Source organism: Hyla sarda, chromosome 2 (genome assembly GCF_029499605.1).
Source record: "Hyla sarda isolate aHylSar1 chromosome 2, aHylSar1.hap1, whole genome shotgun sequence".
Lineage (NCBI taxonomy): Eukaryota > Metazoa > Chordata > Amphibia > Anura > Hylidae > Hyla > Hyla sarda.
Window position 1 is genome coordinate 424110034 of NC_079190.1, and position 25628 is coordinate 424135661.

Below are 25628 nucleotides of genomic sequence, written 5' to 3' on the forward strand. Positions count from 1 at the left end.
CCTGTAAGATACTACCGGGCAATCCCCATATACAATGCATGACATTGTCAGTGGAGCTAGTCGAAACTGGGGATGGCCAGATTGAGATGTTTACTTTGTCGCTTTATCTTCAATAAGTGAGAAATTAATGTTCAACTCACCAAGTTGGTGTTCAGTCCTCCAGGAACAGATCTGCTTCTTATGCTTCCTGTGTCCCCATTGCCCTCTGTAATCTGTCTGCTGAGGTCCAGCTCTGATCGACTGTGATCTGAAAAAGGATTATTCTACAGTTTTATCTGCTACGTAGGACAGGGGCACTCTAATCTGTATAAATACATGCTAAATAGAGAAACTTGTTAAAATTAGGGGGAGTTTACTTGTCACATGTATTGAATTTTTTGTTGTTATGGTTACATGTTTAAATGAACAAAGGAAAAGTGCCAGTGTTAAGTTATAGATTGAAGATATTGCTTCGGGCTGGGATGAACTCGTAGTTGACTATGTTTTTGTATACAGCAAAATTAAAGCGCAACTGTCATCATTTATTACCCCCCAGACTACCACAATGTTGTTACAGACTACCATATAGTGAGTCTAACCATACCTTTCTGGCCGCTCTTTCCTCTTTTATGACTTATAAAATACTTTTATACACGTGTCAGGCACAGTCGGATAGGTGTGGCTTGGGGTTTGCAGAGCCCCGCCGCCTGGGACCACTGGGACCGTTATGTAGGAAGACACAGCAGTCCACAGTGCATGTGCCCCTCCCTGTCGGCTCTGTGGTGCGCGAGCTGCCGCCCTGCATAGACAGAGCGCATAGACGGCGGGAATGAGCGCTCTTGAAGTAAGGGAGCGTGCGCTCACTCTGTCAATGCAGGGTGACGGCGCGCAGACGTCAGAGCCAGCAGGGAGGGGTGCATGCGCTGTGGACCTATATAGCGGTCCCAGCACTGAAAGAGCCATACGACTGTGCCTGACACCTGTATAAAAGTATTTTATACAGTAAGTCAGAAAAGAGGAAAGAGCTGCTATAAAGGTATGGTTAGACTCACCATATGGTAGTCTGTAACAACACTGTGGTAGTCTGGGGGTAATAAATGATGACAGTTGCGCTTTTAAACATACTGTAATAAAAACAGTAAAAATGAGACTAATAAGCAGTATGAACCCACCCTTACAGGGTGCCGTACTTTGTTGCATATTTTCCTTCCCATTGAAGTCAATGGGTAGCAAAATGTCACGATGCCGGCTGGCAGGTAGTGGATCCTCTGTGTCAGAGAGGGATTAGCGAGGACCGCGCTAGTGGACCGGTTCTAAGTCACTACTGGTTTTCACCAGAGCCCGCCGCAAAGCGGGATGGTCTTGCTGCGGCGGTAGTGACCAGGTCGTATCCACTAGCAACGGCTCACCTCTCTGACTGCTGATGACAGGCGCGGTACAAGGGAGTAGACAGAAGCAAGGTCGGACGTAGCAGAAGGTCGGGGGCAGGCGGCAAGGTTCGTAGTCAGGGTGGATAGCAGAAGTACTGGTACACAGGCTTTAGACACACAAAACGCTTTCACTAGGCACAAGGGCAACAAGATCCGGCAAGGGAGTGCAAGGGAGGAGACTAGATATAGCCAGGGAACAGGTGGGAGCCAATTAAGCTAATTGGGCCAGGCACCAATCATTGGTGTACTGGCCCTTTAAGTCTCAGGGAGCTGGCGCGCGCGCGCCCTAGAGAGCGGAGCCGCGCGCGCCAGCACACGACAGCAGGGGACGGGAACGGGTAAGTGACCTGGGATGCGATTCGCGAGCGGGCGCGTCCCGCTGTGCGAATCGCATCCCCAACGGCCATGACAGAGCAGCGCTCCCGGTCAGCGGGACTGACCGGGGAGCTGCAGGGAGAAAGACGCCGTGAGCGCTCCGGGGAGGAGCGGGGACCCGGAGCGCTAGGCGTAACACAAACTACGCAGCTGATCTTGCTACCCATGGACTTCAATGTGTTGGAAAATACGCAGCAGCAAATACGCAGCAAACTATGCCACGTGTGACCCTAGGCTAAACTGTTAGCAAACAGAGAGCTGGGCAATTGACCCAAGTGTCATGGAAAAGGGTAAAAAAAAAACACGAGATGGGGGTAAATTTAATAAACAATGTATGCCAGTTTTTCATGAATTGTAATTTACGGTTAAATTGGCATGCTGTCTTTATTCTCTGGGTAAATACAATTAAAACAATAGACTTGATTACATGTTTTCTATTATTATACTGCTTTTAAAAAAGTCAAACGTATTTGTTAGAAATTGTCCTTTTCTGACCCCCTATACCTTTATTATTATACCGTATATGGGGCTGTATGAGGGCTCATTTTTGTTTCATGATCTTTAGTTTTTAATGGTACCACTTTTGCATATATTTAACTTTTTGGTCACTTTTTATTGAATTTTTCTGGGATGTGATGTGACTAGGAATTTTGGACTTTTGGATTTTTTTTAAGTTTACGCAGTTCATTATACAGAGTCATTAACTAATTTTAATAGTTCAGACATTTCCACACACAACGATAACAAGTATGTTTATTAATGTATTTTTACATTTTTTTATTAGAAAAAAAAGAAGTGATTTACTTTTAAAAAAAAAAAACATTTTATTGCTTTTTAAATTTTTTATGTCCCTACAGGGAACTATTTATAGAAATCTATCAAAAGCTATAGTATTATAATATAGCACTGACCAGTGTTATGTGCGATTCATTTGTATAGTCTGTCAGAAGGCAAACTATACAGATAGATTGCAGAAGAGTGGCACGGAGGAGATAAGGAGACCTCTGGCCACCATCTTGACTAATTGGACCCCCAAAATCATGCTGTGGATGGTCCGATGAGTCCTCCCAAGCCCCAGAGATATTTAGATGTTGTAAGCAGTATCGAGAATGGCATCTTAGGGGTTAATGATGGACATCAGCGTGATCACTGATGTCCGCCATTATCCATGAGGTCCATGTAGGACATGTACGTGAAGGACGTATACAGTGGGGATCAAAAGTTTGGGCACCCCAGGTAAAAATTTGTACTAATGTGCATAGAAGCCAAGGAAAGATGGAAAAATCTCCAAAAGGCATCAAATTACAGATTAGACATTCTTATAATATGTCAACCAAAGTTAGATTTTATTTCCATCATTTACACTTTCAAAATAACAGAAAACAAAAAAAATAACAGAAAACAAAAAAATGGTGTCTGCAAAAATTTAGGCACCCTGCAGAATTTATAGCATGCATTGCCCCCTTTGCAAAGCTGAGACCTGCCAGTGTCATGGATTGTTCTCAATCATCATCTGGGAAGACCAGGTGGGAAAGCCCAGACTCATCTGACCAACAATCAGCACCATGGGTTCTTCTAAGCAGTTGTCTAGAAATCTGAAACTGAAAATAGTTGACGCTCGCAAAGCTGGAGAAGGCTATAAGAAGATAGAAAAACTTTTTCAGATGTCAATATTCTCTGTTTGGAATGTAATTAAGAAATGGCAGATATCAAGAACAGTGGAAGTTAAAGCAAGATCTGGAAGACCAAGAAAAATATCAGACAGAACAGCTTGCAGGATTGTGAGAAAAACTATTCAAAACCCACGTTTGAGCGCACAATCCCTCCAGAAAGATCTGGCAGACACTGGAGTTGTGGTACACTATTCCACTATAAAGAGATACTTGTACAAATATGGTCTTCATGGAAGAGTCATGAGAAGAAAACCTCTTCTACGTCCTCACCACAAAAATCAGCGTTTGAACTTTGCAAATGAACATATAGACAAGCCTGATGCATTTTGGAAACAAGTTCTGTGGACCGATGAGGTTAAAATTGAACTTTTTGGCCAGAATCAGCAAAGGTACGTTTGGAGAAGAAGGGGAAAAGAATTTAATGAAAAGAACCTCTGTCCAACTGTTAAGCATGGGGCTGGATCAATCATGCTTTGGGGTTGTATTTCAGCCAGTGGCACAAGGAACATCTCATGAGTAGGAGGAAAAATTGATTCAATAACATTTCTGCAAATTTTGGATGCTAACTTGATGCCATCTGTGAAAAAGCTGAAGTTAAAGAGAGGATGGCTTCTACAAATGGATAATGATCCTAAACATACCTCGAAATCCACGGGGGATTACTTCAAGAGGCGTAAACTGAAGGCTTTGCCATGGCTTTCACAATCTCCTGACCTCAACATAATTGAAAATCTATGGATAGACCTTAACCCCTTAAGGACTCAGGGTTTTTCAGTTTTTGCACTTTCGTTTTTTCCTCCTTACCTTTTAAAAATCATAACCCTTTCAATTTTCCACCTAAAAATCCATATTATGGCTTATTTTTTGCGTCACCAATTCTACTTTGCAGTGACATTAGTCATTTTACCCAAAGATTCACGGCGAAATGGAAAAAAAATCATTGTGCGACAAAATCGAAGAAAAACGCCATTTTGTAACTTTTGGGGGCTTCCGTTTCTACGCAGTGCATATTTAGGTAAAAATGACACCTTATCATTATTCTGTAGGTCCATATGGTTAAAATGATACCCTACTTATATAGGTTTGATTTTGTCGTACTTCTGGAAAAAATCATAACTACATGCAGTAAAATGTATACGTTTAAAAATGTCATCTTCTGACCCCTATAACGTTTTTATTTTTCCAAGTACAGGGCGGTATGAGGACTCATTTTTTTTTTTTTTGCGCCGTGATCTGAAGTTTTTATCGGTATGATTTTTGTTTTGATCGGACTTTTTGATTAATTTTTATTCATTTTTAATGGTATAAAAAGTGACCAAAAATACGCTTTTTTGGACTTTGGAATTTTTTTGCGTGTACGCCATTGACCGTGCGGTTTAATTAATTATATATTTTTATAGTTCGGACATTTACGCACGCGGCGATACCCCATATGTTTATTTTTATTTACACTGTTTTATTTTTTTTATGTGAAAAGGGGGGTGATTCAAACTTTTCTTAGGGAAGGGGTTAAATGACCTTTATTAACACTTTTTTTTTACTTTTTTTTGCAGTGTTATAGGTCCCATAGGGACCTATAACACTACACACACTGATCTCTCATGCTGATCACTGGCGTGTATTAACACGCCTGTAATCAGTGTTATCGGCGCTTGACTGCTCCTGCCTGGATCTCAGGCACGGAGCAGTCATTCGTCGATCGGACACCGAGGAGGCAGGTAAGGGCCCTCCCGGTGTCCTGTAAGCTGTTCGGGATAGCCGGGATAGTTTCCCTTTCACTTTAGAAGCGGTGGTCAGCTTTGATCGGCGATGTGTGGTATTAGCCGCGGGTCCCGGCCGTTGATGAGCGCCGGGACCGACGAGATGTGATGCGGGGTCGCAGCGCGACCCCACTTCATATCGTGGGAGCCGCCGCAGGACATAAATATATGCCCTGCATCGTTAAGGGGTTAAAAGAGCAGTGCGTGACAGACAGCCCAGAAATCTCAAAGGACTGGAAGACTTTTGTAAGGAAAAATTGGCAAAGATACCTCAAACAAGAATTGAAAGACTATTGGCTGGCTACAAAAAGCGTTTACAAGCTGTGATACTTGCCAAAGGGGGCAGTACAAGATATTAACTCTGCAGGGTGCCCAAACTTTTGCAGACGCAATTTTTTTTTTTTCTGTTATTTTGAAAGTGTAAATGATGGAAATAAAATCTAACTTTTGTTGACATATTATAAGAATGTCTAATCTGTAATTTGATGCCTTTTGGAGATTTTTCCATCTTTCCTTGGCTTCCCAAACTTTTGATCCCCACTGTACGTCGCAGTGTGCTAAATACCAGAGCAGAGCAACGTACACGTACATTGCGCATCCTTTGTGGGTTAAAAATATCTAAGACAACCTTTTTCTGGATCTCTGCTTGATTTACGCTTCATTCATTTCTGAGCCCTCCAAAAAAACTGTTTTGCAAAAATCACAATTTGCGAAATATTTGTGCAAAAGGATACATGTGAAAAAATATCTGAAAGATATACACCAAATTGAAGACAAAAGTCAATGATAAATTCCCCTGATGATTCTTAATGATTTTGCCAAATAAAACAGCTACAGGATTTTACTGAAGACCAGCATTTCACATGTTTTTCTTAGTAAATTCAAAATCCCCCCCCCCCCCGCCCCCTCCGGAGTTCCTTTGACCAGAATGGTACTATGAATATCCCCTCCTCTAGGCACCACTCTGCCTATAGTGGCACAAATATAAAAAATGTGCTTGTAGTTATCATATCCCACTTAACTCACACAGCTAGCGTGACAATATATAATTACAATTCATGTACTTTATTCAAGGAAAATGTAGAACATGAAATTACATGGATTGCTGTGAGGGTGTCTTGGCACCAAGTAACAGCAAAGACATAAATTATTAATGTCTAAGAGAACAGTTACTGCCTGCTTGATGTCAACATTGCTGCCATTTTTCAATTGTAAGAAATATGGACAAAAGGATGTGTAGCTCACTTAAAGATAAAGGTAAGGAGAGTGTTCGAGGTTAAAGGTGATGCCTTCACCCAATCAGGCCTAGTCAAAAAATGGGAAAATATATGTATATACCAGAAACCTTCTTCTTTCCTCTTTATTCTACATATATTAATAAATCCTTATTAGATCCACTATTTTCTTTCCTCTTTATTCTACACATCCCTAGTGTTCTTGAGGACTGGTATATACATATATTCTCCCATTTTTCAATTGTGTTTGATTTAACCATTCTTAAGCTTTTTTTTTTTTTTTTTTTTTTTTGCAGATTCAGATAACCCTAGTTTAATGGCAACAACAGTAAAAAAAAAATTATAAAATATATATATATATATATATATATATATATATATATATATATATATATTTTAGCAGATGTATGCTCTGGTCTTGTGGGATTTCAAAATTACAGGACTTTAACACAAGGGGAAAGCTTTAGCCTGAGAGGTATAGAGTGGAACTAATGAAAACCTCAACGTGAAATGAAGATCTGCTTTCAATTCTAAAAATGAAATATTTATTGCTACAAATAGGAAGAAAGTAGAAAGGAGATGCTGTACATTAGTGAAAATGACAAATAGTCATTTATATAATGTATTTTCTATGTCTATGGTATAGCATATTTGTTGCCAGTAAGTTTTTGCTATTCAGGCTGTGTTTTTGTTTAAGATATTTTAAAAATAGTAAAATGTGGTGGAATAGATAAAATAGTAGAACTAGTAGTATAAAGTTTAGCATTATATTTCTCCTCCCTTTAGGATACTCCTGATTTAGTTACATATGCAGTAGCCCAGTGGAAGCGTGTAGTTGCAGTTGCGTGTAGTTGGGAATGTCAAGATAATTGTTATGGTCTGGTTGACAGTGGTCACAGTGACTGGGGTCATTCTAGCAAACCTTTAACACTCTTTGGCTTGGCACAGAGATGATGGGGTTGCACTTGGATATGATGATGGTAGTAACTCCTTAGGGCACTATGTTTGTGTATATCTCCTGGCTGGTGGTGTTAGGGGTGCCCTTAACTCTATTGGTCGCTAAGTGCTGAAGGCACCATTGGATAGCTGCTAGGGAATTATGGCAAACTGTACTTTACCTAGAGCTGATGGTGGCTGCCAAAATTATAAAATCTCTTTCTATTTCTTAGCCAAGTGTCAAGTAGGTATGGAGATGAGCTGCCTAAGTGCCAAAGCATGGCATGTCTCCTCTCTTGCTCTCGCTCATCTGCCTCTCCTTGACTTGTATACTGAAGCAAGAAGGTTTCCAGGCTGTGGTAATCGAGGAGGTTGGCTCCTGCTTCTGTATACCATTATACATTATACTTACCAGATGCTATAGATACTCGAGATAAGGCCAGGGATGGAGTGCCAGAACCACTTCTTTTATGTCTTTTTGCTATGTCCTCTGGTATGCTAGAACTTGTTTTCATTGCACTTCCTATTGACTGCTGAAAATAAAAATCTGAGTATAAGCAAAAGCATTTTTTTTATATTTAATTCAAAGATTCTTTTCTTGCCCCTTTAACGACATTGAGACAACATTCTGGCTGCCTGAAACCAACACAATGAGGGATTGGTGCTTCTATTTGTGGTGGCCAAGTTCAGCTGCTACCCATCAGAGAGTGGTCAGGTGGGGGAGGTATAATATGTTTGCTGGATGCATAATGCATCTCTCCATTTTTGTATGGTCATGCAAAGACTATTTTATGCATTAAAGGGAATTTGACAGCAGGGTTGCCCTCACTAACCTGAATATACAGGTAATAGTGCAGATGTCCCTGTTTGTAATCCTTCTTACCCACATGTATGTCCTTCGCTCCTGGTAGGTAAATTTTGCCTTGGTTACGTTTAGTATGGCCTTTGCCAAATGTCTTATCTAGAGATGAGCGAACTTACAGTAAATTCGATTTGTCACAAACTTCTCGGCTCGGCAGTTGATGACTTATCCTGCATAAATGAGTTCAGCTTTCAGGTGCTCCGGTGGGCTGGAAAAGGTGGATACAGTCCTAGGAAAGAGTCTCCTAGGACTGTATCCACCTTTTCCAGCCCACGGGAGCACCTGAAAGCCGAACTAATTTATGCAGGAAAAGTCATCAACTGCCGAGCCGAGAAGTTCGTGACAAATCGAATTTACTGTAAGTTCGCTCATCTCTAGTCTTATCCTTCAGCCCAGTTTATCTTGAGGAGACTAAAGTTTAGTGAGCCTAGGTATTGCTAATGCCAGGAATACCTTCTACATATAGGCAACTAGTCATCTATTAGAAAATCACTTCTCTTACTTTATGTTCCAGTCCTGCTGTAAAGATACAATCTACAGTCTTCATTCATTTTTTTAGGGATTTCAAAAATTGGTCCTGCCTTTCACTGAATGCAGTGGCCTCTGATCAGACAAGTGCTAGCCTGTCTGTCAAATCAGGGAGGACTTCTCTGGATACCCTTCTATGAATGTTGTCTTGATTTCCAAGTTGTTTACCAGAATTTTGGTTACAGAAGTCTCTTTCCTGGGCTTTGTATGCAGAAATGGCTGTATTTTAAAAGGGATGCGGTACACAGAGGAACACCTCTCATGTGATAATAACGTCAGCAACTACTATCCATATCATAATCCACAACACCAGCCCTAGTGCGTACCACATATAATTATGGCTAAATCCTGGGGGTTGTCTGCTAGGACCTGTAATTTTACTGGAATGTTAGTGGTGCAGAGAGTGGTGTGTCAGTCCCAAGTAACCCAGCTCTAGGTTACCCGGCTGTTGTTAATGGAGGGGGTGCAGGTGTTGGTACAATAGCAAGTACCCTCAAGCATGTCCCAGTGTCATGTGTTCTGGTGATTTTGGTTGGGAGGCCCTTGGTGTTTGTTGGTGCATGCAGATCACCAGATACAGGAAGAGAAGAGAAGGTGTAACACAATTTACATAAAACCATCAGATGTAAACAGCAGTATTGTTTCACAGTTTAATTAAAAATTCCTAGGCTGCAAATTCTGCAAGGGTTTTCCATTGTGTGCAGAAGAGAGGGGTACGTTGCAGTGCATCAGTGACTAAATAAACTTGGCTTGAATTAATACTTTCTTGTTTAGAAGTTCTGGACTCAGCGGTCGTGTCTATCCCAGGACGTGACTTTGGTCCCTAATTAGAGTTTAGCCTGACTTGACTCACTATGATATGTCACTATGACTTGTAGGGGTTCCTTAGTGCAATCTCACAATTGTTTTTACTGATGCAGAGTCTTCTAAGGGTTATAGCTGACATAACTTAAAGAGTTTTGCACATGATCCCATACCAATTGAGTTGATCATCAGAGACACATTACAGCTGGCACATTCGCATGAGTATCCTCTGAATAACAATTGGTCTGCCTAACCTGACCAGGATCAAGAGCCAAGCATCGCCCAGTTTTTTTCTTTGTGTGCTATCAGGCCCTTGATAACTTCTCCTGAAAGCTCCCTTCTTGAATGTAGTAGACACCCTGTCAGCATGGAATAAGCTAGGTGTCTCTCTTTCTCACTGGTTCTCCTCATGTTCCGCTATGGACAGATGAGCAGGGTCATTTGTAGACTCTAACCTACCTGACATGTGATTTTACCCTTGAAGGGGACTTGACTCTCTTGTGCAACTTCGGCAACATGTGTGTGTAGTGCATTAACCCTTACTGTTCCTTACAGTGACAGCTGATCTGGGCACAATGCAATAAATCATACAAAGACATGTTTTATCTGATATAAAGACATAAGCATACATAGAAACCCAGGACTACTACCCCTTGTGGGACATTACAGCTGCTTTCCCCTATTGGTGAATAGCCTAGTTCTTCAATACTAGGTAGTAGAGGGATAGGGTAACTTGTAGAGGATGGGCTGTAAATGTAAAATTAAACAATAGGCATCACTTTTAGATTTTTAACTACACGTGACATGTTAGTATGGGACAGCTTTTCAGGGACACAGAATCCAAGACTCACCGTGTGGCTGTAATTGGAGGTTACACTTCGTTTACTTGGTGTGGGAGAACTCTGGTGCACTACAGCACTAGTGCTGGTCCTGGGACTGTTGCTTTGAGCAGCTGTTTGTGAATTGTTACTGCCAGAAGGGTCGAAAGAATGGACACTTTCACTGGAATTAAATTTAAAAAAAATTAGATATAGCACCACATTTCACAAAGACAAAGGAAGTGATATATCAAGCAGATTTGGTGAATATTAAGGGGAATTCATCATTGTGCAAACACCTTTAAAAAGTCACAAGTATATACCAGCCTGGACATGATTAGCTTTTCAGTGTATGTAGAAAAGTCTCACATTTTGCACAACAGGATAAAAAGTCACAACATTTTGTGTAATTAGAAAACCATAGAAAATGGTCTAAGGAGGTGAAATTTAAGGAAATGTGTATGTTACGCCGAGCGCTCCGGGTCCCCGCTCCTCCCCGGAGCGCTCGCTACACTCCTCTCACTGCAGCGCTCCGGTCGGTTCCACGGACCCGGGGCGCTGCGATACCGCCTCTGGCCGGGATGCGATTCGCGATGCGGGTAGCGCCCGCTCGCGATGCGCACCCCGGCTCCCGTACCTGACTCGCTCTCCGTCAGTTCTGTCCCGGCGCGCGCGGCCCCGCTCCCTAGGGCGCGCGCGCGCCGGGTCTTTGCGATTTAAAGGGCCACTGCGCCGCTGATTGGCGCAGTGGTTCCAATTAGTGTTTACACCTGTGCACTTCCCTATATCACCTCACTTCCCCTTCACTCCCTCGCCGGATCTTGTTGCCTTAGTGCCAGTGAAAGCGTTTCCTTGTGTGTTCCTAGCCTGTGTTCCAGACCTCCTGCCGTTGCCCCTGACTACGATCCTTGCTGCCTGCCCCGACCTTCTGCTACGTCCGACCTTGCTTCTGTCTACTCCCTTGTACCGCGCCTATCTTCAGCAGCCAGAGAGGTTGAGCCGTTGCTAGGGGATACGACCTGGTCACTACCGCCGCAGCAAGACCATCCCGCTTTGCGGCGGGCTCTGGTGAAAACCAGTAGTGACTTAGAACCGATCCTCTAGCACGGTCCACGCCAATCCCTCTCTGGCACAGAGGATCCACTACCTGCCAGCCGGCACCGTGACAGTAGATCCGGCCATGGATCCCGCTGAAGTTCCTCTGCCAGTTGTCGCTGACCTCACCACGGTGGTCGCCCAGCAGTCACAACAGATTGCGCAACAAGGCCAACAGCTGTCTCAACTGACTGTTATGCTACAACAGTTACTACCACAGCTCCAGCAACCATCTCCTCCGCCAGCTCCTGTACCTCCCCCGCAGCGAGTGGCCGCTTCTGGACTACGACTATCCTTGCCGGATAAATTTGATGGGGACTCTAAGTTTTGCCGTGGCTTCCTTTCCCAATGTTCATTACACTTGGAGATGATGTCGGACCAGTTCCCCACTGAAAGGTCTAAGGTGGCTTTCGTAGTCAGCCTGCTGTCTGGAAAAGCCCTGGCTTGGGCCACACCGCTCTGGGACCGCAATGACCCCGTCACTGCCTCTGTACACTCCTTCTTCTCGGAAATTCGAAGTGTCTTTGAGGAACCTGCCCGAGCCTCTTCTGCTGAGACTGCCCTGTTGAACCTGGTCCAGGGTAATTCTTCCGTTGGCGAGTATGCCGTACAATTCCGTACTCTTGCTTCTGAATTATCCTGGAACAATGAGGCCCTCTGCGCGACCTTTAAAAAAGGCCTATCCAGCAACATTAAAGATGTTCTGGCCGCACGAGAAATGCCTGCTAATCTTCATGAACTTATTCACCTAGCCACTCGCATTGACATGCGTTTTTCCGAAAGGCGTCAGGAGCTCCGCCAAGATATGGACTCTGTTCGCACGAGGCGTTTCTTCTCCTCGGCTCCTCTCTCCTCTGGTTCCCTGCAATCTGTTCCTGTGCCTCCCGCCGTGGAGGCTATGCAGGTCGACCGGTCTCGCCTGACATCTCAAGAGAGGACACGACGCCGCATGGAGAACCTCTGCCTGTACTGTGCTAGTACCGAACACTTCCTGAGGGATTGTCCTATCCGCCCTCCCCGCCTGGAAAGACGTACCCTGACTCCGCACAAAGGTGAGACAATCCTTGATGTCCACTCTGCTTCTCCACGTCTTACTGTGCCTGTGCGGATGTCTGCCTCTGCCTTCTCCTTCTCTTCTGTGGCCTTCTTGGACTCTGGATCTGCAGGAAATTTTATTTTGGCCTCTCTCGTCAACAGGTTCAACATCCCAGTGACCAGTCTCACCAGACCCCTTTACATCAATTGTATAAACAATGAAAGATTGGACTGTTCCATACGTTTCCGCACGGAGCCCCTTCTAATGAGCATCGGATCTCATCACGAGAGGATTGAACTTTTGGTCCTCCCCAATTGCACCTCGGAAATTCTCCTTGGACTTCCCTGGCTTCAACTTCATTCCCCAACCCTGGATTGGTCCACTGGGGAGATCAAGAGTTGGGGGCCCTCTTGTTCCAAGGACTGTCTAAAACCGGTTCCCAGTAACCCTTGCCGTAACTCTCTGCTTCCTCCAGTATCCGGTCTCCCTAAGGCCTATATGGACTTCGCGGATGTTTTCTGCAAAAAACAAGCGGAGACTCTACCTCCTCACAGGCCTTATGATTGTCCTATCGACCTCCTCCCGGGCACTACTCCACCCCGGGGCAGAATTTATCCTCTCTCTGCCCCAGAGACTCTTGCCATGTCTGAATACGTCCAGGAGAATCTAAAAAAGGGCTTTATCCGTAAATCCTCCTCTCCTGCCGGAGCCGGATTTTTCTTTGTGTCCAAAAAAGATGGCTCTCTACGTCCTTGCATTGACTACCGCGGACTTAATAAAATCACGGTTAAGAACCGCTACCCCTTACCCCTCATCTCTGAACTCTTTGATCGCCTCCAAGGTGCCCACATCTTTACTAAATTGGACTTAAGAGGCGCCTATAACCTCATCCGCATCAGAGAGGGGGATGAGTGGAAAACAGCATTTAACACCAGAGATGGACACTTTGAGTATCTGGTCATGCCCTTTGGCCTGTGCAACGCCCCTGCTGTCTTCCAAGACTTTGTTAATGAAATTTTTCGTGATCTGTTATACTCCTGTGTTGTTGTATATCTTGATGATATCCTAATTTTTTCGGCCAATCTAGAAGAACACCGCCAGCATGTCCGTATGGTTCTTCAGAGACTTCGTGACAATCAACTCTATGCTAAAATTGAGAAATGTCTGTTTGAATGCCAATCTCTTCCTTTTCTAGGATACTTGGTCTCTGGCCAGGGACTACAAATGGATCCAGATAAACTCTCTGCCGTCTTAGATTGGCCACGCCCCTCCGGACTCCGTGCCATCCAACGTTTTTTGGGGTTCGCCAATTATTACAGGCAATTTATTCCACATTTTTCTACCATTGTGGCTCCTATTGTGGCTTTAACCAAAAAAAATGCCGATCCCAAGTCTTGGCCTCCTCAAGCGGAAGACGCCTTTAAACGACTCAAGTCTGCCTTCTCTTCGGCTCCCGTGCTCTCCAGACCTGACCCATCTAAACCCTTCCTATTGGAGGTTGATGCCTCCTCAGTGGGAGCTGGAGCTGTCCTTCTACAAAAAAACTCTTCCGGGCATGCTGTTACTTGTGGGTTTTTTTCTAGGACCTTCTCTCCGGCGGAGAGGAACTACTCCATCGGGGATCGAGAGCTTCTAGCCATTAAATTAGCACTTGAGGAATGGAGGCATCTGCTGGAGGGATCAAGATTTCCAGTTATTATTTACACCGATCACAAGAATCTCTCATACCTCGAGTCTGCCCAACGGCTGAATCCTCGTCAGGCCAGGTGGTCTCTGTTCTTTGCCCGATTTAATTTTGAAATTCACTTTCGGCCTGCTGATAAGAACATTAGGGCCGATGCTCTCTCTCGTTCCTCAGATGCTTCTGAAATTGAACTCTCCCCTCAACACATCATTCCTCCTGACTGCCTGATTTCCACTTCTCCAGCCTCCATCAGGCAAACTCCTCCAGGAAAGACCTTTGTTTCTCCACGCCAACGCCTCGGAATCCTCAAATGGGGTCACTCCTCCCATCTCGCAGGTCATGCGGGCATCAAGAAATCTGTGCAACTCATCTCTCACTTCTATTGGTGGCCGACTCTAGAGACTGATGTGGTGGACTTTGTGCGAGCCTGCACTATCTGTGCCCGGGATAAGACTCCTCGCCAGAAGCCCGCTGGTTTTCTTCTTCCTCTGCCTGTTCCCGAACAACCTTGGTCTCTGATTGGTATGGATTTTATTACTGACTTACCCCCATCCCATGGCAACACTGTTATTTGGGTGGTCGTTGATCGATTCTCCAAAATGGCACATTTCATCCCTCTTCCTGGTCTTCCTTCAGCGCCTCAGTTGGCTAAACAATTTTTTGTACACATTTTTCGTCTTCACGGGTTGCCTACGCAGATCGTCTCGGATAGAGGCGTCCAATTTGTGTCTAAATTCTGGAGGGCTCTCTGTAAACAACTCAAGATTAAATTAAATTTTTCTTCTGCATACCATCCTCAATCCAATGGACAAGTAGAAAGAATTAACCAGATCTTGGGTGACTATTTACGACATTTTGTTTCCTCCCGCCAGGATGACTGGGCAGATCTTCTACCTTGGGCCGAATTCTCGTATAATTTCAGAATCTCTGAATCTTCCTCCAAATCCCCGTTTTTCGTGGTGTACGGCCGTCACCCTCTTCCCCCCCTCCCTACCCCCTTGCCCTCTGGTCTGCCCGCTGTGGATGAAATTTCTCGTGATCTTTCCATCATATGGAGAGAGACCCAAAATTCTCTCTTACAGGCTTCTTCACGCATGAAGAGATTCGCGGATAAGAAAAGAAGAGCTCCTCCCATTTTTTCCCCTGGAGACAAGGTATGGCTCTCCGCCAAATATGTCCGCTTCCGTGTCCCTAGCTATAAGTTGGGACCACGCTATCTTGGTCCTTTCAAGATTTTGCGCCAGATTAACCCTGTCTCTTACAAACTTCTTCTTCCTCCTTCTCTTCGTATTCCTAATGCCTTTCATGTTTCTCTTCTTAAACCACTTATCATTAACCGTTTCTCTCCCAAATCTGTTCCCCCCACTCCTGTCTCCGGCTCCTCGGACATCTTCTCCGTCAAGGAAATTTTAGCATCTAAAAAGGTCAGAGGGAAAACCTTCTTTTTGGTGGATTGGGAGGGTTGTGGTCCTGAAGAGAGGTCCTGGGAACCTGAGGACAATATCCTGGACAAAAGTCTGGTCCTCAGGTTCTCAGGCTCCAAGAAGAGGGGGAGACCCAAGGGGGGGGGTACTGTTACGCCGAGCGCTCCGGGTCCCCGCTCCTCCCCGGAGCGCTCGCTACACTCCTCTCACTGCAGCGCTCCGGTCGGTTCCACGGACCCGGGGCGCTGCGATACCGCCTCTGGCCGGGATGCGATTCGCGATGCGGGTAGCGCCCGCTCGCGATGCGCACCCCGGCTCCCGTACCTGACTCGCTCTCCGTCAGTTCTGTCCCGGCGCGCGCGGCCCCGCTCCCTAGGGCGCGCGCGCGCCGGGTCTTTGCGATTTAAAGGGCCACTGCGCCGCTGATTGGCGCAGTGGTTCCAATTAGTGTTTACACCTGTGCACTTCCCTATATCACCTCACTTCCCCTTCACTCCCTCGCCGGATCTTGTTGCCTTAGTGCCAGTGAAAGCGTTTCCTTGTGTGTTCCTAGCCTGTGTTCCAGACCTCCTGCCGTTGCCCCTGACTACGATCCTTGCTGCCTGCCCCGACCTTCTGCTACGTCCGACCTTGCTTCTGTCTACTCCCTTGTACCGCGCCTATCTTCAGCAGCCAGAGAGGTTGAGCCGTTGCTAGGGGATACGACCTGGTCACTACCGCCGCAGCAAGACCATCCCGCTTTGCGGCGGGCTCTGGTGAAAACCAGTAGTGACTTAGAACCGATCCTCTAGCACGGTCCACGCCAATCCCTCTCTGGCACAGAGGATCCACTACCTGCCAGCCGGCACCGTGACAGTGTACCTGTGCAAAATTTAGCAAAAAAGCCCTGCAACTACTTTATAAATACGGATGCACATACACATTGGCACCACACAAAATAAAGGTGCACAAAAATTGTTAACCTATACGTTCAATGATAAATTCCCCCCACCACTGTGTACTAATAGCTGCTCTGTGTTTTATTTGCAGAATTTATAAATATGTTTTAGATAGCGATTTTTAAGTTTTCTCTCTGTTCTCCATTGAGTAGATTATTAGCCTCTAGGGGCCGTAGTTTCTCATTTGTATGTGTTTTTAAGCTATTTAATGTTTGCACAAATTTTTATAATTGTGCAAAATTGTGCGCATCTGTACCAAGACTGGCCAGCCACGGATTATACAGACTCAACCCAAAGGTTGAAAGGGTTTGTTTTGGAATAATGTATGAAGAAGTCTGCACATTTTAATGAATTTTGCACAAAAACTGCATGCGCAACAGCAGTGGGGAAAAAAACACAAAAACAACAATAAACACAAATGCTACATGTCCCCCATAATGTTTATTGATATCAACATAAAACCAATCAGATTTTTATATGGACTTTGTATAAGAATTTTGATCTAGTCTTTCAACTCCTTGAAACATATATATTTTTTTCTAGAAATAGTGAAACATATTGGGGGAGATTTATCAAAATTCGTACAGAGTTAAAAAGGAAAAGTTGCCCATAGCAACCTATCAGATCGCTTCTTTTATTTTCAAAATTGAAGATTGTATCATAAATTTTTCTGTATAGGCTTATAGGGGAAGATTTGTCACAACCTGTCCAGAGGAAAAGTTGCAGAGTTACACATAGCCACCAATCAGATCGCTTCTTTCATTTTTGAAAGGCCTTTTCCTTTTCCATGGAGTGGGGACTTTAGTGAGCTGTTGTTAATAGCATTTAGAGATATTATTTCAAACAGCAATATGGACCATAGGACATTGCATTATATGGGGAGAATACGGGTATTCTCTGTGACCTGTGCAGTGGGGGAAGGGGGCTATTACCATCACCTACAGTCAATGATGGATCCTCATTCTTTGTAATCTCCCTCCAGCTTTATAGTAGAGGTGTTACCTGGCATTGTAAATCTGCCTTTGTTGGTAATGAGAAGACTGCTGAGAAGTGACCTCTTCCAAACAGAAGGTGTTGGCCAATTTTTGAGACTCAGTGGCCAGAGTGAAAATTAAAAGATTTTAGGATTTTTAGTTGATGTAGATTGTGATATGGAGAATTTAAAAAGTAGATATTTTAATGAGGTTGTCTGAGCAGTATGTATTTATGAATATACTTAGGGTTTAAAAAAAAAAATACACTCAGTTACCTTCCTCACTCCCTCCCAACATCAGTATTACGGAGCTCCACTCTCTGACATGCAGTGCTTCTGGGTTTGGGGACTAGAAGTCACCGCCTGCTCAGCCAATCAGTGTCTGTGGCAGGACACTGCTGTGGCTGCTGATTGGCTGTGCAGGCCTGTGGTGTCCATTCCCTGAACCCAGAAGTGCTGTACAGCAGGGACTTGAGCTCTGTTATAAGGGACCAAAGAAGGTAACTGTGTGTAACATGCTGCCCGGACGATATGTTTAATACACACTTACGGTATTTAAACAATAGTTCATTTTATGACGACACATTCCCTTTAACACTAGGATTCTAAATATGATGTTTTAGCATTTTCAAGGATGAATGTTGGTCTGTGAAAATGTTTTTATGCACAGTTTCCATAAGTCTGTGATATAGAACCGTAGCCATAAGTCGGTAGCCTAAGCACAGTATGATATTGCTAACATTGAGCACTCAAAACATTTGAAGGTGACATGAAAATTCAATCAGTTAAACTGTTACCGTGCAGATATTGGCGAGCTGCGCCTAGATTCAGAGCGGGAGTCGATTTTGATGCTTGCTTGACTGATTTCATCAACATTATCCTTATTCTGTAGAAACTCTGCTTGGGAAGCTTCAGGGAGACTGTGCATAGATCTCCTGCAAAACAAAAATGTGTATGTCAAAAGGTGGAAGAACAAAATCTGAAAATATGCTAGTCACAAATATTAGCATGCACATCTGGACAATTTGGAACATTTTCAATTTTCATTTTTCTTTTCAATAAATGCAAAGATTTGCACACAAAAATGTAATGTAAAGGGCTCATTCACAACTGAGTCAAGCATTTCCCTTGTTCTGCTGTCTTATAGGGGCAAAACAACAAAACGTACGGCAGTGCTGGATCTACTAAATGAAGTCTGTCAGTTCATTTAAACTACACTTAGTGTGAGATAGATGCTGGCAAATGTATTATATGCATCTTGGGTATAAAATCCCAATTGCAGAATAAAGAATATATTTGATACATTCCTAACCTAAGGGTCTGAAGAAAGGGATTTAGAGGTCATTATTTCAGAAGACTTGAAGGTAGACAGAAAATGTCATAGAGCAGCAGGAAACACTAGCAGAATGCTTGGGTGTATAGGGAAAGGTATTAGCAGTAAAGATGGAAGTGCTCATGGGTGTATAGGGAGAGGTATTAGCAGTAGAGGGGAAGTGCTCATAGATGTATATGGAGATGTATTAGAAGTAGAAAGGGAAGTGCTCAAGGGTGTATAGGGAGAGGTATTAGCAGTAGAGAGGGAAGAGCTCATGGGCGTATATGGAGATGTATTAGAAGTAGAAAGGGAAGTGCTCATGGGTGTATAGGGAGAGGTATTAGCAGTAGAGAGGGAAGTGCTCATGGGTGTATATGGAAACGTATTAGAAGTAGAAAGGGAAGTGCTCATGGGTGTATAGGGAGAGGTATTATCAGTAGAGAGGGAAGTGCTCATGCCGCTGTACAGAGCACCGGCAAGACCTCACTTGGAGTATTGTGCGCAGAACTGGAGGCCGTATCTCCAGAAGGACATAGATACAGTGGAGAGATATCAGAGAAGAGCTACTAGATTAGTACATGGATGTATACTCGTCAATATCTTGAGAAAAAGATGAATATTAAAGTAGATCTTGCTGCTGTGCATGTGGTGCTGCGTACGAGTGGGGATCAGGGTCCATTTACTCCATTAATGTATAGAATATTGTTTTGTGCTAAGTTGTTGATACTTAGACTATGGTTATCCGGAAAAAAAAAACTATGGTGTTAGAATGGGTGAATCTCATATTAAAGGGGTACTCCAGTACTTAGACATCTTATCCCCTATACAGCTATCACGCCCCCTCCCATAGGCTTACATTGAGGGGTGGAGCGTGATGTCACACGGGGGCGGAGGCGTGACATCACACGCCGTCGGCCCTGTGGTCGCCGGTAATCAGACCTGGAGCGAACACGCTCTGGGGACTGATTATAAACGGGGTGCCGTGTGCAAGATCACAGGGGTCCCCAGTGGCGGGACTCCCGCGATCAGGCATCTTATCCCCTATCATTTGGATAGGGGATAAGATGTCTATGCACCGGAGAACCCCTTTAAGGATTAGATCTTTTGAGTGGATGAGTGCTAGGGGGAATCAATGTAGAGAGAAGAAATATAAGAACATATGGTTAGCCTGGAAATCGTATTAATTATTACCCCCACTCCCACCCCCCATGCCTTTATGTGGGTTTTCTTTTATTTATTTCTTCTCTCTTCCTCTCTGGTATTTCCAGGGGTGGGGGTGGTTTGGAGTGGGGGGATTTGTTTGAGCTTTTAAGAATCTCTCATGGGGAATATGTTATTGGGATTTTGTATTCCTGCTTTGATGTATGGAAATTATGTATGGTATTGTATTTATTAGGTTAACCCCTTAAGGACGCAGGCTTTTTCCGTTTCTGCATTTTCATTTTTTCCTCATCAGCTTCAAAAAATCCTAACACTTTCAATTTTGCACATAAAATTCCATATGATGGCTTATTTTTTGCGCCACCAATTCTACTTTGCAGTGATATTAGTCATTTTACCCAAAAATCCATGGTGAAATGGAAATAAAATTCATTTTGTAATTTTGGGGGCTTCCGTTTCTACGCAGTGCATATTTCGGTAAAAATTACACCTTATCATTATTCTGTAGGTCCGTACGGTTAAAATGATACCCTACTTATATAGGTTTGATTTTGTCGTACTTCTGAAAAACATCATGCAGGAAAATGTATACGTTAAAAATTCTCATATTCTGACCCCTATAACTTTTTTTATTTTTCTGCGTACGGATCGGTATGTGGGCTCATTTTTTGCACTGTAATCTGAAGTTTTTATCGGTACCATTTTTGTATTGATCAGACTTTTGATCGCTTTTTATTAATTTTTACATGATATAAAAAGTGACCCAAAATATGCTATTTTGGACTTTAGAATTTTTTTGTGCGTACGCCATTGACCGTGCGGTTTAATTATCAATATATTTTTATAATCCGGATATTTTCGCACGTGGCGATACCACATATGTTTATTTTTATTTTTATTTACACTCTTTTTTTATTTATGGGAAAAGGGGGTGATTCAAACTTTTATTAGTGAAGAGGTTAAATGACCTTTATTAACTTTTTTTTTTCACTTTTTTTTTGTAGTGTTATAGCTCCCATAGGGACCTATAACACTGCACACACTGATCTTTTACACTGATCCCTGCAAAGCCATAGCTTTGCATGGATCAGTGTTATAGGCAGTCGAATGCTCAAGCCTGTATCTCAGGCTTGGAGCAATCAAACGCCGATCGGACGCGACGGAGCAAGGTAAGGGGACCTCCACCCGTGTCCTAGCTGATCGGGACATCGCGATTTTATCGCGATAGTCCCGATCAGCCTGACTGAGCTGCCGGGAAGCTTTCACTTTCAATTTAGACACGGTGATCAACTATGATCACCGCGTCTAAAGGGTTAATAGCGCACGGCACAACGATCGGTGCCGTACGCTATTAGCCCAGGGTCCCGGGTATCATTAGCCACGGAACTGACCCGGTATGATGCGGGGTCATGGCGTGACCCCGTTTTAAATACCGGGACCGGGCGTAGGGCATACAGGTACGCCCTACATCCTTAAGAGGTTAAAATGTATAAATAAAAATGTATATTAAAAAAAACTAGTACAGGGATTGCAGGATAAAACTTACCAGGAAGGTTAAAGGACCTTAACCTGTATAGCTTGGAAGAAAGATGAGACAGAGGGGATACAATTTAAACTTTTAAATGCATAAAGGGAATCAACACAGAAAAGGAGGAGAGTATATATAAGATCTGTGCATATGCCACATTCAGAGATCATGGTGCAAGGTCTTTGACATAAAACTCGGTGCTGAAAGCTGAGCCTCAACATGTCAATCAAGGCTGAAGTTGTGGGTTAGCAAGGAGGGGAGTGATGCTGTGGATTGTGAGAGGTTGGGCTATTGATCATTAAAGGGGTTCTCCACTGGAAAAAATTTTTTTTTTTTTTTTTATATCAACTGGTGCCAGAAAGTTAAACAGATTTATAAATTACTTCTCTTAAAAAATCATAATCCTTCCAGTACTTATCAGCTGCTGTTATGATCCACATGAAGTTCTTTTCTTTTTGAATTTCCTTTCTGTCTGACCACAGTGCTCTCTGCTGACACCTCTGTCCATTTTAGGAACTGTACAGAGCAGGAGAAGTTTTCTATGGGGATTTGCTCCTACTCTGGACAGTTCCTAAAATGGACAGAGGTGTCAGCAGAGAGCACCGTGGTCAGGCAGAAAGGAAATTAAAAAAGAAAATAACTTCCTGTGGATCATACGGCAGCTGAAAAGTACTGGAAGGATTAAGATTTTTTTTATAGAAGTAATTTACAAATCTCTCCAAGTAAATAAAAATATTTGAACCACACCTCAAGAGCATCACCCCACTGGGTGCACAATAAATATCAATTGAGAACAGTTTGTTTGAAACAAAATTACAAATTTATTAAAATACAATAAAAAATATAAACGTAAAAATATTTGTCAGAGCAATGTTATAAATTGCATTAATCTGCCATTGGGCCCTAATGGCAGAATAGATTAACCCTTACAGCAATCGCCTGATGTTTAAAGTGCTAGCAGTAATGGATGCCGTTAATCCGGAGTATACTGTTGGTCCGGCAAATGTGGTATATATAAAAGATAGAAAGTCAATCTCGCAATAGATCTAATCTGTACTGTCCACACTTGATGGAAAAAACATAGTGCGCTACCTCACCGTGACAGCTGGTCCCGTGTAGCAGCGGGCCGAAGATGGTATATCTCGAATGAAGCTGTATATTGGTGAGCAGGCAGCGTAATTCTCCCGTGCTTGTTGCGAAGGAGCTCCGGCAAGAGACTCCCAGGTAGGCGGTCCGCAATGGCAATCTGCATCGGTTCTCGGTGTCGGACCCCTCTCTTTATTGCAGAACCAAGGCACAAGTGGATTATGTGGTAGTTTTGATCCACCCTGAAACGCGTCTAGGCATCCAGTCTGAACAGAGCAATAACCAATACCGCATTGCCTGATTTTGAGCGGTTATTCTACAAATTCTCCGAGCCGTGCACTGCACCTGCAGTAATAAATCCATCCCACCAACCGGGCGTAGGATCAAAACTACCACATAATCCATTTGTGCCCTGGTTCTGCAATAAAGAGAGGGGTCTGACACCGAGAACAGATGCAGATCGCCTACCTGGGAGTCTCTTGCCGGAGCTCCTTGGCAAAAAGCACGGGAGGATTACGCTGCCTGCTCACCAATATACAGCTTCATACGAGATATACCATCTTCGGCCCGCTGCTACACGGGACCAGCTGTCACGGTGAGGTAGCGCACTATGTTTTATCCATCAAGTGTGGACAGTACAGATTAGATCTATTGCGAGATTGACTTTCTATCTTTTATATATACCCCATTTGCCGGACCAACAGTATACTCCGGATTAACGGCATCCATTACTGCTAGCACTTTAAACATCAGGTGATTGCTGTAAGGGTTAATCTATTCTGCCATTAGGGCCCAATGGCAGATTAATGCAATTTATAACATTGCTCTGACAAATATTTTTACGTTTATATTTTTTATTGTATTTTAATAAATTTGTAATTTTGTTTCAAACAAACTGTTCTCAATTGATATTTATTGTGCACCCAGTGGGGTGATGCTCTTGAGGTGTGGTTCAAATATTTTTATTTACTTGGAGCGATTTTTGATCGGTGGGGATCGATCTTTTTGGCCGCATTGACCTCGAGCATTTGATTGTGAGCTGCACACACTTTCTGTTTAATTTACAAATCTGTTTAACTTTTTGGCACCAGTTGATTTAAAAAATCAATGAAATGTTTTCCAGTGGAGTACCCCTTTAACACTTGCAGCCATTAATAAAAGTTGATTTTGCAAGCCATCTAATACCCATCTGAAGCCACAGAGTTATGTTTAAAATACATTTTCCATTATCTAGTCCCCACTGCCTGCAGTTTATCATGCTAAATCTGAACTGACAGATTATTTTAACATGACAGGAACACACAGCACCCAATGGACCTTGTTGACTATAATGGGGTTTGTCAGGTTTCTGGCATGGTTTACAACTTTTCTGTGATTTTTAACAAAACCTGAGACACAGGCTTCTTCAGGAGAACTTTTGCTAGTTGGGGTTGCATGTAGCAATGGAGCTCTGGTCCTCATAAAATAATTTATATATATATATATATATATATATATATATATATATTATAATCCCAGCTACTGAGAGCTAAGTTAAATTGCCAACTATAATGTATTTATACTGGTTGGAGATCTCATTGGTAACTTTATTTCTAATTTCTATTTATCAAAAATTCCTAAAAAAAAACACGCTTTGTAGGCTTCAGCAACCAATAAGAATCAGTTCTCATCTATTAATACAGCCCTGGAAAACAATGCTTCCCTGTGAATGGTTGACACAAAGTAGCAAGGAGTGCTGATAAATGATCGCCAAAGAGTCCCATCAATGAGAACTTCGGCTCACACAGTGCAGTTTGTCCACATTTTTTGTGGGTTTTTACAGCTATTTTGTGTAATATTGTTTGTTCCCGGTGATTTCCCCAATATCACAGCATGGGAAAATACATGAAAAATGCAGAAAAAGAACATCACTGTGTGAACACAGCCAAAAGGGAACCTGGAAAGGTTGTCTGCAATCAGAATCCATTTGTGTGGAAGAAAACTAATAGAATAATTCTGATACAGTGTTTGCTTAAAATGCAACAGATGGTATTAAAGGGGTACTCCGCCCCTAGATATCTTATCCCCTATACAAAGGATAGGGGATAAGATGTCTGATCACGGGAGTCCCGCCGCTGGGGATCCCCTCACGATCTCCCTGCATTCCTTTAGAGCGTCGGCTGCAGCGCAGGGGACTTGTGACGTCATGGCCACGCCCCGTTCATGATGTCACGGCCACGCCACCTCAATGCAAGTCTATGGGAGGGGGCGTGACGGATGTCACGCCCCCTCCCATAGACTTGCATTGAGAAGGTGTGGCCGTGACATCACGAGCAGGGCATGACCATGATGTCACAAGCCTCCCCCTTGCATCGCCAGTCATCTGGCACTGAGCAAAGTTTGCTCCATGCACCGCATGTCTGGGGTGCCGCAGCCCAGTGGCGGGACCCCCTTGATCAGACATCTTATCCCCTATCCTTTGAATAGGGGATAATATGTCTAGGGATGGAGTACCCCTTTAAGGCTGTTTCCACAACCATTTCTCTGTGTTTTTGTTGAGATTTTGGTTAAATTGTGTAAAAATGCAGCCAATATACTGAAATCATGCATATCAACTTAGGAAAAATAACAACGCATTTTGCATTGTGTGAACGCATCCCAATAACAGAGTTACACTGGGTTTAAACACTGAAACCTGATTTCAGTGACACCTAATCCATACTGAGCAGAGTATTAAGTACTCTGTCATCGTGTTTCTTATTCTTATTCTTTCAAACATGAAAGAACTTGGACGTACATATAAAAAGTATTGACTGACACAGAGGATCACTAAATTCTTCACCTTTCAGAGCGGGGGATCGATGAGATGCTTCTCAAGCTCTGTGCGTCGTGGTTTGAATGAATGCTGACCGCATCTTCTCCGCTTCTTGTCTGTTTCCCAAGTCTTCTGTCAGGACTGCAAATAAAAGAGGAATCAATGCCTGACTTATTTATTTCTTTATTTTTAAA

General features: G+C 43.4%; 1 protein-coding gene across 4 annotated transcripts in view; it reads right to left on the minus strand.

Annotated features, from left to right (window-relative positions):
• The window catches only part of SYTL5 (synaptotagmin like 5), a 223346-nt gene that overhangs the window by 61175 nt on the left and 136543 nt on the right, over positions 1-25628 (minus strand). For 3 of the 4 annotated variants that reach the window (XM_056558931.1, XM_056558933.1, XM_056558930.1), the window contains exons 7-11: positions 25462-25575; positions 18348-18485; positions 10434-10584; positions 7801-7921; positions 141-247 (exon numbers count right to left, since the gene is read on the minus strand). In XM_056558931.1, coding sequence (XP_056414906.1) covers positions 141-247; positions 7801-7921; positions 10434-10584; positions 18348-18485; positions 25462-25575 — 631 coding nt within the window. The remainder of the gene's footprint in view (positions 1-140; positions 248-7800; positions 7922-10433; positions 10585-18347; positions 18486-25461; positions 25576-25628) is intronic. The other variant, XM_056558932.1, reaches the window with a different exon arrangement.